Source organism: Vanessa atalanta, chromosome 2 (genome assembly GCF_905147765.1).
Source record: "Vanessa atalanta chromosome 2, ilVanAtal1.2, whole genome shotgun sequence".
NCBI lineage: Eukaryota > Metazoa > Arthropoda > Insecta > Lepidoptera > Nymphalidae > Vanessa > Vanessa atalanta.
The window spans coordinates 13,761,579-13,777,227 of NC_061872.1; the positions used below are offsets into that span (position 1 = coordinate 13,761,579).

The 15,649-nt window shown below is 32.8% G+C and overlaps 1 protein-coding gene across 1 annotated transcript; it reads right to left on the minus strand.

Moving 5' to 3' along the window:
* Positions 1-468: 468 nt before the first annotated feature.
* LOC125070992 (innexin shaking-B-like) lies at positions 469-8,960 on the minus strand. The gene is made up of 4 exons (XM_047681037.1): positions 8,896-8,960; positions 3,815-3,971; positions 2,296-2,432; positions 469-660 (listed from the first exon to the last, which is right to left on the minus strand). The coding sequence occupies exons 1-4, from the start codon at positions 8,958-8,960 to the stop codon at positions 480-482; spliced, it is 540 nt and encodes a 179-aa protein (XP_047536993.1). The 3' UTR covers positions 469-479.
* Between the last annotated feature and the right edge of the window lie 6,689 nt (positions 8,961-15,649).

Here is a 15,649-nt window from a genome sequence, read left to right on the forward strand (position 1 = left end):
CACACACGCTACAATTTCAGTTAACTACTACAGGTTTATCATTAAAAAATATCAAAACGATATAATTTGTTTTAAGCAATTTTTATTGTTTTTCTTCTCAACGTTTATACCGATGCTAAGTAGTTGGTTGGTTATAATTGACTTCTTTGAGCCTGCTAGTGCTGTATTTCAAAATAGTAGAACTTATTTCTTCTCAAATGTTACATTGTAAATACATTCCATTGGTTGGGGAACATAGGTCAACTTGAGGTTCTTACTTGAATCTCCAGTTTATTTGATCGTACAAAGACAACTAAAGCTATTATTTTAATTCTTTTTTTAACATTCCATAGACTGTCAAAATAAGTATCACGAAGCATTTACCACAGTCTACAAACTCATGTCTTAAGTTTCTACATAAACCTTTAATGTACAACTATCACCGTTCAATTAGACTTCGCCATGATATATATATATATATATTTGGGCGAAGTATAAGCTTAGTCATTAATAATACTGACCTGTAGGAACAGCATGAAGGCGACCCACTGGTAGTACTTCCCGTACCTCCGCGGCGAAGTGCCAGCGCCTCGCACCCCGGGGTAAGCACCCGCTTCCCCCGCCACGGTGAACGTGGAATGGATCCAGCAGTAAGTGTTAAGGACGTCCTCTGGTATATCTCTAAACAAAGAAATGTTTAACGCGTTAGTCGTCATAAGCAAAACTTACCTATGTGTGATTATGTCTTGTGTATGTATATGTGATTTAGTTGATCATTATATAAGAACTGATATAAAATTGAATATTTATAATGTTATTCCTTTTAGTATATAAATTAAATTAAAGCTTGTTTTTAAAACGTTAACATAAAAATTAAGCATCATTGTCATCGTATAATCTTTACTCAGGCCCGTCTTGATCAGGGTGCAGGGGATGCAAAAAACCCAGGCGCAATACGTTGGGCGCCTCCTCCAATCGTTCAAGGTTTGACCATCATCGGTCAAAGGGTCTAATCACTTTTTTGGAGATAGTTTGCTAAAACTCTGCTCGCGGCTGGGCGCTTGTTAAGCTTAACACCGAACTACCTATAGCTACGTGTAGTTCTATGGTTACCCATATAGTTAACCACGCATAAGAAACATTAGTTAATAAGGAACATTACCCTTTGTACATCGACATAAAGCGCCATTAGTGTGAGTTTCGAGTTTATTCTTTCTAACTAATAACTGGTGGCTAAAAAATGAACCAAAATTATTTTTTAAAAATTTACTGGTCTTTGACTTATTAAATGTACATATTACAGAATATCTGCAAAAAAAATAATCCTTTTAATATAAATGAGGTGTTTGCTATTTATTAGGTATAGAAATAATTTAAGTCAGAAATTAATATTGTAAATAATTTCGCTATATCTTTTTCTTACGTTACATAAAAAAATATATAACTGTAATCATCTTTCAGCGCCATCTATCTCGATCTTAGTGCACTATTTTAGTACGAGGTTGTCTTAATTTAAGACATGCAGTCTATAGCAGTGTTCACAAGATGGCGTCTAATTAAACTTCGCTCATTAACAATGATGAGATATATTTGTCGTTAAAATTGAAATTTAACTTAATACGAGCATAGACTAACTTTAACTTACATTAGATATTTTATAGTTAGTTTACTATCCATACTGGAGTTAACTTTGCATTTGAATAAGTTAGTTGTTTAAGTTTTGGAAGTGATTATCTATGCATTTGTTTTTCCATTAGATGTTGTCTCGAAAATTATGATGAACCTACATTGTTCCTCTATGATATACTTAACATACATACTCGATTGGTTTTCTTAATTTCTTAGTAATATGCCATTCGTTTAGCCCTTAACGCTTCAGCCTTCTAGTAAGTAATTACAAATACCCAGAATGTTAAACATTATTAGTAAAATCTATGCTTTATTGAATTCATAAGCTATATTATGTACGTAACAAGTGGAAGGAAAATGTGTTAATAGAATAAATAAAATAAAAGTGTGTTATCATTTTTTAAATCTGATAATCAATGTTAAATCCCAGAGTCTCTAACAATTTAAGCTTCTCACAATATAGAACATAGCTCTTAAGTGCTCGAGTATAAACAAAAACCATGACATTATGTTATTCTTGAAGTCTTATTCTCTACGCAACATAATATAGTTCTCAAAATTGTATGTATGTTTACAAAATAATATGCTCAATATCTTTAACATTTCCCAAGAACTTCTACCGTGTTCAAAGTGTAGTGTGAGCGCTAGTTGTGTCGTTATATGTCACGTATGTTGCTGTTGTGTTACCTCGTGTGTATGCAGTCTATCGGGTTGCCCACAAGATGGCGCGTGGTCAGAGCCGCGCTCGCTGCCAATAGCGCAGCGGTAGTTGCTCCGCAATGCAAGCGGAACGCTACAGAGTCGATCTTCGGGTTAATACCTTGCTGTGAACAAATATAATTGTTACAAACGTTACCCACCGCCCAATATGTCAAATAAACATTTTTTTTTTAATTAAAGTGGCCTTTACGAAGAAATTTGTCTTACAGCTAATCTTTTGTGGACATTTTTCTTTGAAATTTAAGAGTTTTAGTTAATGTGCTGAACGTTCTACTAAAAATCTATTGGTTTTATTAATCTAGTTTCTCTAAAAAAAAATAAGGTATGTAAAAAAATAAAGTTAGTCGGTCTATCCCAAACTTCCAAACAAAAGTTAAGCTTAAGATCGAACCTAGATCTTCGAAATGGATAAATAAATGCATATTGCTTTGCTACTTATTTAATTAAAAAAACGAATCCCTTATCTTCTAACAAAAATTTTAGAAATATACTTGAATTTTGATGGGAATGTTGCACGATTTTAAATATTCCTATGTTACCGTGACCAACATCTGTTATAAAAATAAGTCTATATTTTCTTGTTAAAAAAAAAATAAAAACTTTCCAACATCGCATTACTCATGCATTACTCCAGTTAAAATTGTATTACGAATTTTTACAAAGACCTGTCAGACGAACCTCAAAACGAATTAACAGACATTTTCGTATAAAATGACCTATTTCCTGCAGTCTTCATATATTTATTCCTTTAATTATAAACGCATGTCGAGTTTCAATATAACTCGTTGTGTTTATAGTCGCCTGCTCTTTCATATTTGTTGACGTGTTCAGCTTGGGAATAATATTTACATCACAATACAGTTTTGTGTTAAAATTAAAAAAAACAAAACCGCTTCGGCCAACTAGTTATGGAATTAAAATTAACATATTTAAAAAAGGAATCATTAAATTTATTATTTTTAGCTGTTTCGTTGTTGTGGGAATGGGAATGTTTGGGAAAACTCTTAGTAGTGCAGGTAGTCCAATTTAATTTAAAATAATTAAAATTTGTTGCGGTTTGGTCTTAGTGGAAGGGTAGGCTTTGCATACATTTGTTATTAAATTTAAACAATTTAATTAAAAAAATATATCATTATTACTCGCTTGACTAATTCTCTAATTAATTACAAAAACAACTGTCATAAATATTTGAAGATTAAAAATGTGATGTTCTAGTTTTATATTTTGCTTGTCTATTATGAATTACAATGGAAAGAGTTTGACTTTATGGGAGAACAGGGTATATTAACAAAATGTAATCAATCCCAATGAACGTATCTGGTATGAAATCTGAGTTCATACTCAGATTTTTCTTCAAAGATATTACACAATTACAGACTCTTTGTCTGGTAAAAGGCCATTGACCTCATGCAATCTTAATAGTTAAATGTGACTACGAACGTCAGCCATTCGCCAGTCTTCCTATCCATAAATAAAACCAACTCACCCCGCCAGACAGCAGCGCATAGAGGCTGGTGAGGATCTCCATGGGCCTGCGAGACTGCGCGAGCCGCTCGCGCCGCCGCCACGCGCCCGAGCTGCCCGCGCGCGCGCCCCCTCCCCCTACCCCGCGCCCGCGCCGACCCCACGACACGCCGGACTCCCTGACGAAAGAGATTACATATTTATTTGAAACGTCTAAGAAATACAAATAAAACAACATAGGGTGTTAATTTAATTATTTGTATACTGCTAACTCTGTCTGAATGAATTAACTGGGGTAGAGAGTAGATTCAGCTTTTTATTTCAAATCACATTTAACACTTTTTCGAATCGTAATGTTATTATCCGTCTAAATATTTCCTGTAAAGAAAAAGATATAATGTATAATTAAAATAAGACATGCAGGATATAACCTAAAAAACAGCAGACGCTTGAATAATATAAAAAAGATAAAATTGCAAGCGTGAGTAATCGAAAACAATGCAAAGACGGCAAAACGTAAAAGGAAAAAGTAAATAAAACACAAGTGTGTGTGTGTGTGTGTGAGTGTGTGTGTGTGTGTGTATTTCAAAGAGAAGGAATAATTATGCTTGACAAATGATGCAAATATCCAAAACTTACCGACAAAGAGTAGAACTATTTTTTATTGGTCGTAAGTACCAAACGGATAACGAGACAGAACAGACCGAAATAAATGAACGCGTATAGTTCGGACGCCTGCGTTTACAGCTTGCCATTAACTAAACCTAATTCTAATGAAAACGAAAAACACGTCGCCCGATGATCGACGAAATGAATCGATGAATCTTATTAATGAATGACATTGAAACGTTCTTTTTCACTGATTTCAAACGTACAGGAGAATTCGTGTCTTTAAAATTAAACGAGATTAATTAATTAATTTGTTACAAAAATATTTTTTGATTTTCAGGCACCTGTTCGACAAATTTCGCAATTCATACATTTGTCTGTTCTTAATGGGAGTAACAAAATGTTTTTCGTTCTAAGATAAAGTATATTTAAAAAAAATATATAATATTCTTGGAAGCCGTACTATCTCATTGGTGGTTAACATTCTACTACAATTAATAGTTTATTTATCTTAACAATAAACGTGGCTAATTGATAGCGCTTTGAATATACTTTGCATAGTTTAGGACGTTTTGTGACATAGCACGTATCTCCCTATGTTTCTTTATTTCGAAATAAATCTGTACTAATATGATCTATACGAAAGTAACTCTATCTGGCTGTTTGTAACAATTTTACAGTTGAATCATTGAATCTATTTTGATGAAATTTGTTATGAAGCAAGCTTGAACTCCAAGAAAGACCATAGAGTTTTTAATACCTACGATGTACTAAAATTCAGAGAGGACGCGAGTGAAAACTAATCTTATATAAATTCAGATGGATCAGGTTTTCTTGAAACTTATATGTGTCTCGATTTAACGGCGATTATTTCATTTTTGCCAACATATACTTTAGGTTTTTAGAAAATATATAACATTTAAATAAAGTGTTTAAGAAAACTGGACTTGAAGTTTTCTTTTTGTGCAAAATTTTGTGTCTTAAGGTTAAGTATTTGTAACTTATATCTTGCTATTTTTCTACATCTTTGCATTCCTACAAAATATATTAATATAAAATGATTATATATCTATGTCATAGTTGTGTAGCTAGACTTTTTTATAATGCTGCGATTTGTGTCCTGTAGTATTCAATTTAAATTATTAATAGACTATTATTTACTTAGTTTAAGATGACAAATGTGTCAGTCCTGAAACCAAAGACTGAGCTTTGCTTCTCATTTATACGATAAACGAGCAAAAATTTCAGTTGGAAAGTCTCCAAGACCATTCAACGTTGATAAATGAACTTTTGAGTGCCCTTACACATAATCCTAGTTTACATAAATCGCCCAATTAAATAAATTTCTTGAAATGTCCGATTCAATTAATTTATTCCGACGATTTGAGAAACTTATCTTTTTTAGCTGTGCCAAATAAAAAAGTATTGCGAAATGATAATAATTTCGTAAGCCTTTGTTGTAATCATTGATGGTATAAAATGAGGTCGCAGCACCAAAACATTACCTTGAGGCACTCCATGTAATATTTTAAGCAGCTTGAAATTCGAAGATACAAAGGTAATTTAAAAAAAAATAACTGACATCAAAATTGAAATCATCACGTGTCACATTGACGTTTGAACATAAATAAAATCCTGTGTTTATTAAAAGGTCTATCGTGTCAAAGGCTGCCCACATGTCGAAGAATGAAAGATTGACGGCCGCACATCTGCTTTTACAGTTAAAAAAAAATCATTGTTTTTATGTGATAACGTAAATCAGGATCTGGGTCGACGTTCTGCTGAATTATATCAGGTTATTCATTACCATCAGCGGAGATGGCCCAGTGACTAGACCACGTTAATCTTAACCAAAGATTACGAGTTCTGTTCCACGCGCTACTATATTTTCCCGTGTTTATGTTTTGTTTATAATGTCATTCTCGGCGGTTTAGGAAAACATCGTCAGAAAACCTACATGTGTCTATTCAGCAATTAGAACATCTTGGAATAAAGTTCAAAATCAAAGGCAAAAAATGACATGACTTTATTCATCTCTAAGCTAATATTTGTGAAATTGATACGTAATAATCTAAAGAGAATAATTCGAAACGCATAGACTTCTGAATCATAGTTTTGCAATCATTATAACTTAGCGTCCGATAGTAAATAAGCCTAGTAACCACTTTAATTATATACAGATGTTTATTTTTGTAAATAGCCCAAGATAAAATTATGGGATAATTTTATGTTGGATAACTATAAATAATCGAATTCATCTCGAACAGATTTAGTTTTACGTAAACAATCATTAAATTATACTAAACCTTGATCTAGAAATAATTTACTAATGAATAATGTGCTAATAATAGCACAGTTAAAATGTTCCTCATGTCGAAACTGCATCATCTACGTCATGTTATGCCAACAGGTGGTGAATAAAGATTTTATGACATATATATTTCATCTTTTGAATAAAATACGCGAGATTGTGTCTAGTACAACGGAGAAACGACGATTTTCTTTAGTCGAACATTTCATGCGGAAACTACCAAATGGATTTTGTCGAAACTTTTAATAGTAACAGTTGACAGCTTCCCTAGATCACAATACAGAGGATTCTCTATCTCAGACAGCTAAAAAGTTGACAAAGGTTTTTAAAAACTCTCTGCTCCAGTTGTCAGAGCTTGTATAAAAATTGAAAAAATAAGATTATTTTGAAGGGAATTGTCATTATTATAATATCTATTATATATATACTTCACTAATAATAAATTTAAATTGAATCGATCCCAGGATTAGGTGTTTATTACTGAGATTTTATTTTGTAAAAACTCGCTTCGTATACTACTCGAAATATATTGTATACCGGCTTACTGCGATAAGCTATTTTGATTCGTGTATTCTTTAAAAATTATATATTTATACAAATAATTTTGTGCAGGTCTACAATAGATCGAAACCTATTCACAATTAAAGATCCTTAAAAAATAATGATTTTTTTAGTCGACAACATTTATATCCGCAAAATTCGTATAATCGATTTATTAAATCCATAAAATTGAATAACATGAAGTTCAACAGGCGGCCATGTTTGACGTTTACGGGCGCGTTCAGTGTGTGTTCTAATTAATAATTTCGTACAGACAATTCACATTCATTTTCACCGGTAAGTTTCAAATTATTTGTATTCTGTAACCTCTCACTCGCCGTGTTTTGATTGTTTTTTTTTAATTATCAAACGAATATTAAAGTATCCTGTATAATTAACGGAATTGATTTCCAAATTCAATTAGAATATTTATCTGCCCTTATACAAATTTGTACATTTCGATTAAGTTTTCTATAATATGTAAAGTAAAGTAAGGAATACCCTTAAAAAATATAACTTCGTATCCGGATAAACTGAAAATAATTAAGTTAAGGAATAAAATTAAGACGTAATAAAAATAAATATAGTGCATCGAAAATAAAAATGGTGATATATTTAAAATATATAGGTATCAATTTATAATAAGTACATACTTTTATCATAAAACTAGCGACCCGCACCGTCTTCGCACGGGTGCAATGCAGATACTAAATATACTACAGAATTTCTTTATGACATAAAAGTTGTACAACGTTCACAGCATTAGACTCTACTCTCACTAGATTAAAATCGCTCCGTATATAAGCTATTATTTCTCGTAAAAAGTAATATTATAATTATAATTGATATTGTAGCCTATCCATAAGAGATAGGCATATACCACAGCAAATTTTGTAGACTTTTTTAAAGTGTAAAATACTGTATTACATTATTATGAGCTATCTCGTAGGGTTCAGCCAGCTTTTGCAATGTAAGCGCAAAAAAAGGTGTTTTTTTACATCACAGTATTTCTCTACTATATTATGCATGTATTATACATATAAACGATATTTTTGATTCACTCTATCTATTAAAAAAAAACCGCATCAAAATCCGTTGCGTAGTTTAAAAGATCTAAACATATATACATAGGGATAGACAGACAGCGGGGAGCGACATTGTTTTATACTATGAAGTGATTAATAATATTTACTTATGTGGTTTTAATCAGAATGCTCATTGTTCGATGGGATCCGATGACGCGATAGACGACTAATGAGCTTTTTGATTAAAGCCAAATCAATCTATCTATGACCAAGTATTTGGTAACGGAATTTTCAATAGATATTCTTTATGTATTTATTAGTTCTTCAATAATGCTTAATTTCCCGATCAAGCGCTACTTTCTTACTGTAATTATACATAACTTTGAGCGATTCTTGTACGTGCGTACGTACGTACCTTGTACATCCAAATTAATAATCCTGCTCAGGATAAGTAAGTATTTACTTATATAGCTTAAATTAATATCCCAGTGCATAATAAAAGAGAACAGCGTTATAGTAGCTGAAAAGCGTTATCATGCGTGCGATGTATCTGTAAGCTGCGTTTTTTGCAAAGTATTTTAATATGCGGCATGCCCTTTTACAAATCATCCAATTCACCTGCGGTTATTAACTCTGTGCGCGCGGACTCCTGCCTCGGGACGTCCCCCAGACGTCTTTCCCATCGGGTGGTCGGCGTGAAACTGACAGCTTAGCGCCTACCTACGATTCCCATACAGCGCCATCTAGCGAGCACCTAAGACGACTGGAACAGCGATCGAACGTTAATTTTTTCGTGATAAAATTTGAGTTTTATTTTCAAAAATAGAATATAGGTTTGTTTGTTTTTTAAATATACTTTTTAGTACAATTTAGTTTTTGAATATTCGTAGTCATTTAAGCAAAACAGTTGTGGTTGACAACAATTATATTTATAGGATCTTGTATAACAAAATAAGGGTAATTCTTTCGAACTTGTCCTACTGACTGCACGTGGTGAGATATAAACCAATTACGTGTGAACTAGCGGCGACGCGCGTATTTACTGGAAGAGATTTATTAATTAAATTTGTATCGTTACATTTTTATCGCTTTATTAGTTGTCAAAGGTGCTCTTATAATTTGTGCTAGATGACATTAGCTGTACATAAATAATCCATTCAATATTTATTTAACCAGAAACCCAGTCATTCTTTGTTCATAATATAATTCATACTTAAAGATAAAGATTCATCTTATTACTATGGTCACGTTAAAACTTATTTGAACCTTTAGCGCTTAAAGTCAAGGTTTAAATTGCATTAAACAATACGTCAGTATACTTCCTTTGAGACTTGTTAAAGCGCACAAACACATACATACAAGTTCGGATTCACTGTGCGTATTATTCATTGAAGCTATAGAAATGACATTTCTACAATTAGCTTAGCAACGCGGTGAATATTAAGGGTTGTGACACACTAACGCGGCCAAGCGAAGAAGCGATTGACTGCAAATCAGGATCAGCCGCTAAACCTCAACTTGAAACTCATCGACTTAGTAGTCAGTTTCTAAATTCCCGCTCCTCGTATTCTTGCTGGTCGAGTTATCAGCTTTACTCTCTCGTGCTGTACCACGTTAAGTCGTTAATTTGGTAAATTTTCATTCGTGGCATAATGCCGTCTTATTATTCACTGTTGTAGCTATAGTCAAAGTCAAAGTCAAAATACTTTATTCAATATAGAAGTTGCTTATTGATCTTGCTTATTGATTGTCAAAAATCTACCACCGGTTTGGAATTTAGCTCCTCGGACCTGAGAAGAACCGGCGAAAGAAACTCAGCGGGATATATATATTTTTTTAACCATTTTGCATGTACAATGATTATTATATTTTAGTTATTTAAAACAGCCTGGAGCCGATCATTTCATTCCCAAGGTGTGCAGTCAACTAAAAAGACATTAGTGTTGTATACTCGGACACTTATAATCATCAATCCGGTTATCGTTGCTGCCGAAATTTAGCTTATCGAAGTAGTAGCTTTACAATCGCTATTGCTTCGTTCAGTCATATCAGTACGTTCGATCCTTAGTAGATGATAAACGGAGCAAGCTTATTTGACATAATTTTAAATATTCTTATAAATTAATCGATCGGTATCAGCATATTTTAACGACTTAAATAAAGAAGGTGATTATCAATTCGGTTGCAATTTTTTTTTTATTCATTAACTTATAACTCCAAACAAACATTTTTTTTAATTTTATAATATTTATTAAAAATTTTGAAGGATGCGCAGATAATTTTGTAACTCGTTGAACAACAGTTACAAGTCAATTCGTAATTGATTATTACTAAACGATAGAATCCCATTAACTAAAGCTCATAATGAAACGTACACTGTGATACAATCTTACTACTAAATGAACGGTTAGATATAATACTATTGTAAGTCTCGCCATGTCTCGTCCCGAAAAAGAATGTGACGAAGTCACCAATTACGAGAGACAAATAATTGGTGTATTTATTATAAAAATATACATAAATAATTAACTCGAATCAAATACACGAAACTTTTAAGTTTCTAAGTAATTAAAAATTGAAAGAAAATTGCCAATATCATTATCAATATCCACCCATAGCTGGGTATTGAGTCCTCGTCTTAGTAACGTCAACCTCTACTGTCTTCTGCCCTCCGCATCCACAATTTACAGTCTCAAAAATTCCGCCTGATCATCAACCAACTAGTCTGACCACTGGTCGTCAAACAGGCCAGATTATCTATTAGGCAGTGTAGGCCTGCCTTACACTCCTAGTCAATGAGGGGCCCCTAGGCATACCAAATATTAGAAAATAAGGTGCTAATATTCATTGTTAATGAAATTATCGGAGATAAATATTTCTGAATATATATATATATATTCAGAAATATTATATATATATTTCTATATTATATATATATTATTATATATATATATATATACACTTGAATAAAATGTTGCATATTATTTAAAACTACAACAGAATTAAAAAAAACATGTAATCTATTCAGCGAGTGTCAGTTGAAACAAGAAACTGTTTTAGAGTCTGGCAAACGAGCAAGTGTATAAAAAAATATATATTTTTTAATTAGGTTAATCACCTAATGGCTAAAATACAACGGATCGAGTATCATAAATACGTCCATGGTAGAGATGTCTGGCGCCTGGGCCTCATTGTTAATGTCACTTACTATTTTTTGTCGGATTCTTAAAAATATTTTCTTTTTTAGTTATTCTATAAAGAAATACTCAGGATCAGTTGCATCCTGTTTTGGAAACGACAATTTTCACACTGGTGTGCCCGGGAAAGCATGTGAGGTCAATGGTTCTGCGCCTAAACTCTTTCTAGACGTTTCAGGCTTCTCGTACCATCGAATAAGGGGAATGCATTTGTATTTCCTCACTAGTATATATGTATATATGTGATGACATCGCCTTGATTTCTGCCATGGCACCTATCTTAAGATAGCCAGCCAACTACGCAGAGCATATTATAGTGCGCAAGTTTGTGCACAAACACAAGTACATACTCTATTCCCTCACTTTCATGTATGGGACAGCAAATTCAACAGGAGTGGAGAGAGTTCAGACGTAGAATCGATAGCTTTACGTGCTGCCTGAGGCACGGGAGTTAACGCGCTTCCAAATTCAAGACTTCGGACTGTTAATTAAAACTTTCGGTTGAACAACTCAATATTTTTTTATTGGCCTCATCTGGAGTTTTAACCCAGGACCTTAGAATGTATTTCCATATATATAGCCATTAGCTCAACGAGGTATATGTACAACTAGTATATGAACTGTACATATGACTATTCCTTGAGAAGAACATATACCCAAAGAGAGCTTAGTATTTGAATTACGACTTCAACAACATTTAACACACTTAACACAGTGGGTACATATATTATATCTAAATAAATATAATAAAGCATGCTTCCTATTACAAAATAAGAAATGCTTACCAATGGTAGGTTTGTTAAAAGACCAAACAGCTACACTTGAATTGATTTGTTCCCATGTAAATAGTGATTTATTTAGTGTACTGACAGATACAAGGGAGATTATATTTTAGATTTAGTGGCTGCCAACAAATGGACAATATTATATGAAGAGTTTTATCTACCGTTCTTAATCTGAGATATTAATTTAATAATTTGATCTGTTGTAAAAAAGTTCTATGTTGAATAAAAATATTTGAATTTAGATGAGATAGCCACTTACTAGGTAATCAATTAGAGAGTATCCTTCAGATTGTGATAACTAAGAATATACGGGTGACATAACTAAGAAATCCTGATCAGTTTCTTTCACCGATTGAGTTTAGGTCAAATGTTTCATTACCCTACTTCAATGATTTTATTTCATGTCTTAGCTTTGAACAAATACGAATTCAGTATTGCAAAAAATCGAAATGGAGCATTCGATGAAATAAAATACAAATTGTCTCATAAAGGATCCACAATTTTCCCACTAGTCTATCTATGTTCAAAGAACCAAGCGAGACTTCGGATTTACAGTTTATTTTCTATAATGGAGCTAAGATGGACATTTTGTGAAAGGATACCAAGTAGATTAGAATGTTGACGGAGTAAGCAGATATAAGGGACATTAAAAGAAGCCTCGGACAGCAGCAAAATGTTCAAGGTTCCTGTCAAAGTCGTGGTCAAATCCAAGCCTGATGGTGCAAGACCGAAGCTGATGAGAGAAGAAGAGAGAAGTACTTCTATGATTGAGAGCTATAGATACAGAGCAAGAGCACTGCTGTATGCAGGGACGATATGGTGCTGAGGAATCCCTTCGACTAAGCAACATTCTACTAAATGCCAACATCACACGGAAGAACTGCGAATCATTACGTCACAACGATCCTATTGCCTTTTCGATTAAAAATATTCTAAGAGTATCTTTTGAAGGTTTCCTCTCCGTAATTAGAATACCGAGGTAGATAGCGTGTAGATAGTGAGACCCAACAATAACCTAAAGAAGGATGATGAAGATGATGATTGAGGTTCTCTCATATCTCTACAACCTATATCACTTGGATATTTGATAGAGTAACAATCGCACTCAGAGATGCCAAGTAAAAGTAATGCCAATTAAATATTTTTAAAACTATAAGCCATTTAGGGTAATTAAGAAGATTTTAGTCTTAACGTCTCAAGATCTGTCTAGAGTTTAAGAACTTGAATGATGTTGTTATTTTTCATAAACCGTTATGTGATTATGGTCATTAAAGTTAATTGATATCTCTGAGTAAGGCTGTTAGAGACTATAGAAATAATTTAGTCGCACATTAAAAAATAAAACTTTATACTTTAGTAGTTTATAAAATAGTGCTTAAATAATTCAAGATTTAAGCTGCGAAGTAACCAAAATAAATCGGAACTGATTATTTCATAGATTATTTCATGATATTACATAATTCGATACTTGAAGCTAATCTTAAACATATCATTACCCGCAACTATGTCTCCATGCAAATCCGTTGATATGTCCCGACAGTAGAAGGATGAGAAAAAATATGATCAATGTCCAAACAAACATCGTGATGAACGGCTTTCAGTCCACATCGGTAAACATTGGAACACACACATGCACAAACGAAGCTTACACTAAAAATGCCTAATGACATCATTTTACTGGCACCACCACCACAAAAGACAACGGACGAACAAATATTGAAGCCAGCTATTGATTGATAATCCCGTCCTAGTGACGTGACGCGTGTTACAAATCTAATGTCACTTGTACATGGTGTATTGAAATAAAAAATGTTTTGGGATTGCACTGACATATCCACCTAGGTTTTTATTTTATTTAATTTGATCACGACATACGTCGATACTTAAATTAATTAGTTTGTATTGGTATACTATTAATTTTGGCTTCAATCCTCAACATTTATTCCATGATAAAATTGTGGTTTTTTAAATAAGTAGTGGGTGGGTGAATCAAAACAATCTATATCATAATAGTCGTGAAGTAAGAAGGGGGTTTGAGATTTTACTCGAGCGTGGCATCCTTTGCATCTCCGCACTCCCACTTGCACGCACATCCCTATGTATAAGTCCTTTATATAGGGATGTGCGTTCAGAACAGCCCATCAGAATATCTTCATATTGTGGCCACCAGCAAGAAAGCTGGTAGAGTTATTAGAGTGACTGTAGTACCTTTGTTATCGGAGGCATGTTGGGACATCTATGAATGTACATTAATATTTTTTACACTTCTGAAACGTTGTAAACACTGAAACATTGTAAAATCTTTTATTTTAGTTGTCATATAAGTGAACAATAATAATAGACGCTTGTATAAATCTCCAATAAGTTTCATCCCTACTAGTTCTTTAGAGATTTTTGAGAGATTTATTGTTTAATTTTTATTTTGCGAATTTACTTAAATCATTTCATGTACTAATAATAAATAACATTCAAATATAATGCATTCATTTATTTATAAAAATATCTTAGTATATCGTATGTGTACATACACATACTATATACTAAGATATATAGTTATATAGTTGAAATAAAGATGATTGATTTTAGAGGAAAACAAACAATAGTGCGTCCAGTGCATTCTGTATATGTAAACATAACTTTAAATTTAGCTAAAGCATCGAAAATACAAAATTTTATAAACACCACCCCTTATATGCTACAATTAATTTAGTTAATTAGGCGAACACGAGTTGACTCGTCCTTGGCGCCATGAAAGTATACAAATATGACATATGATACTTCAAAGGAAGGATTTGTAAATAGTATTTGTAACACCGTCTATAAGACGATTACCATTATGTTAAAGTGTTTTCAATATTAGTGGCACACATTCTCGTCAATAGTTACCACGTAAAAAAAGAAAGTATCTGTAGACATTCACTTCGTATATAACCGACTTACGGTAATTAGCCATTTTGGTACACATATGCGATAAATTTTATATTTTCTATAATCAATGTCACTTATAACATTCTAACATTTCACCCTCGTGTTCTGCGGTGAGTTTACAGTTTCTTCTTATAGAATACCACTACTGAACATTTTTGTCTTTGCCTATCAATTTTTGGTTTTATTTTGTACTGCAATTATTTTTACAGGTTTCAAATAAAATTCACTCGTATTTAATATGTCACTTATAAAGACAGACGTGAAGAAGCGATCACTCTGTTGAAAAAAGAGAGGGAATGAATTACTAGTTGAGATAAGAATTCAGTTACTCTAAAGTACATAACGTGGCGAAACTAGTCTATGATATCAGCGCTTGTTAGAGCCGGTAGAAGTGAATATGAAAAGCGAACCTACGGAAATACCTACGAAAGTAAACACTTCTATATGTTCAATGTTCAATTA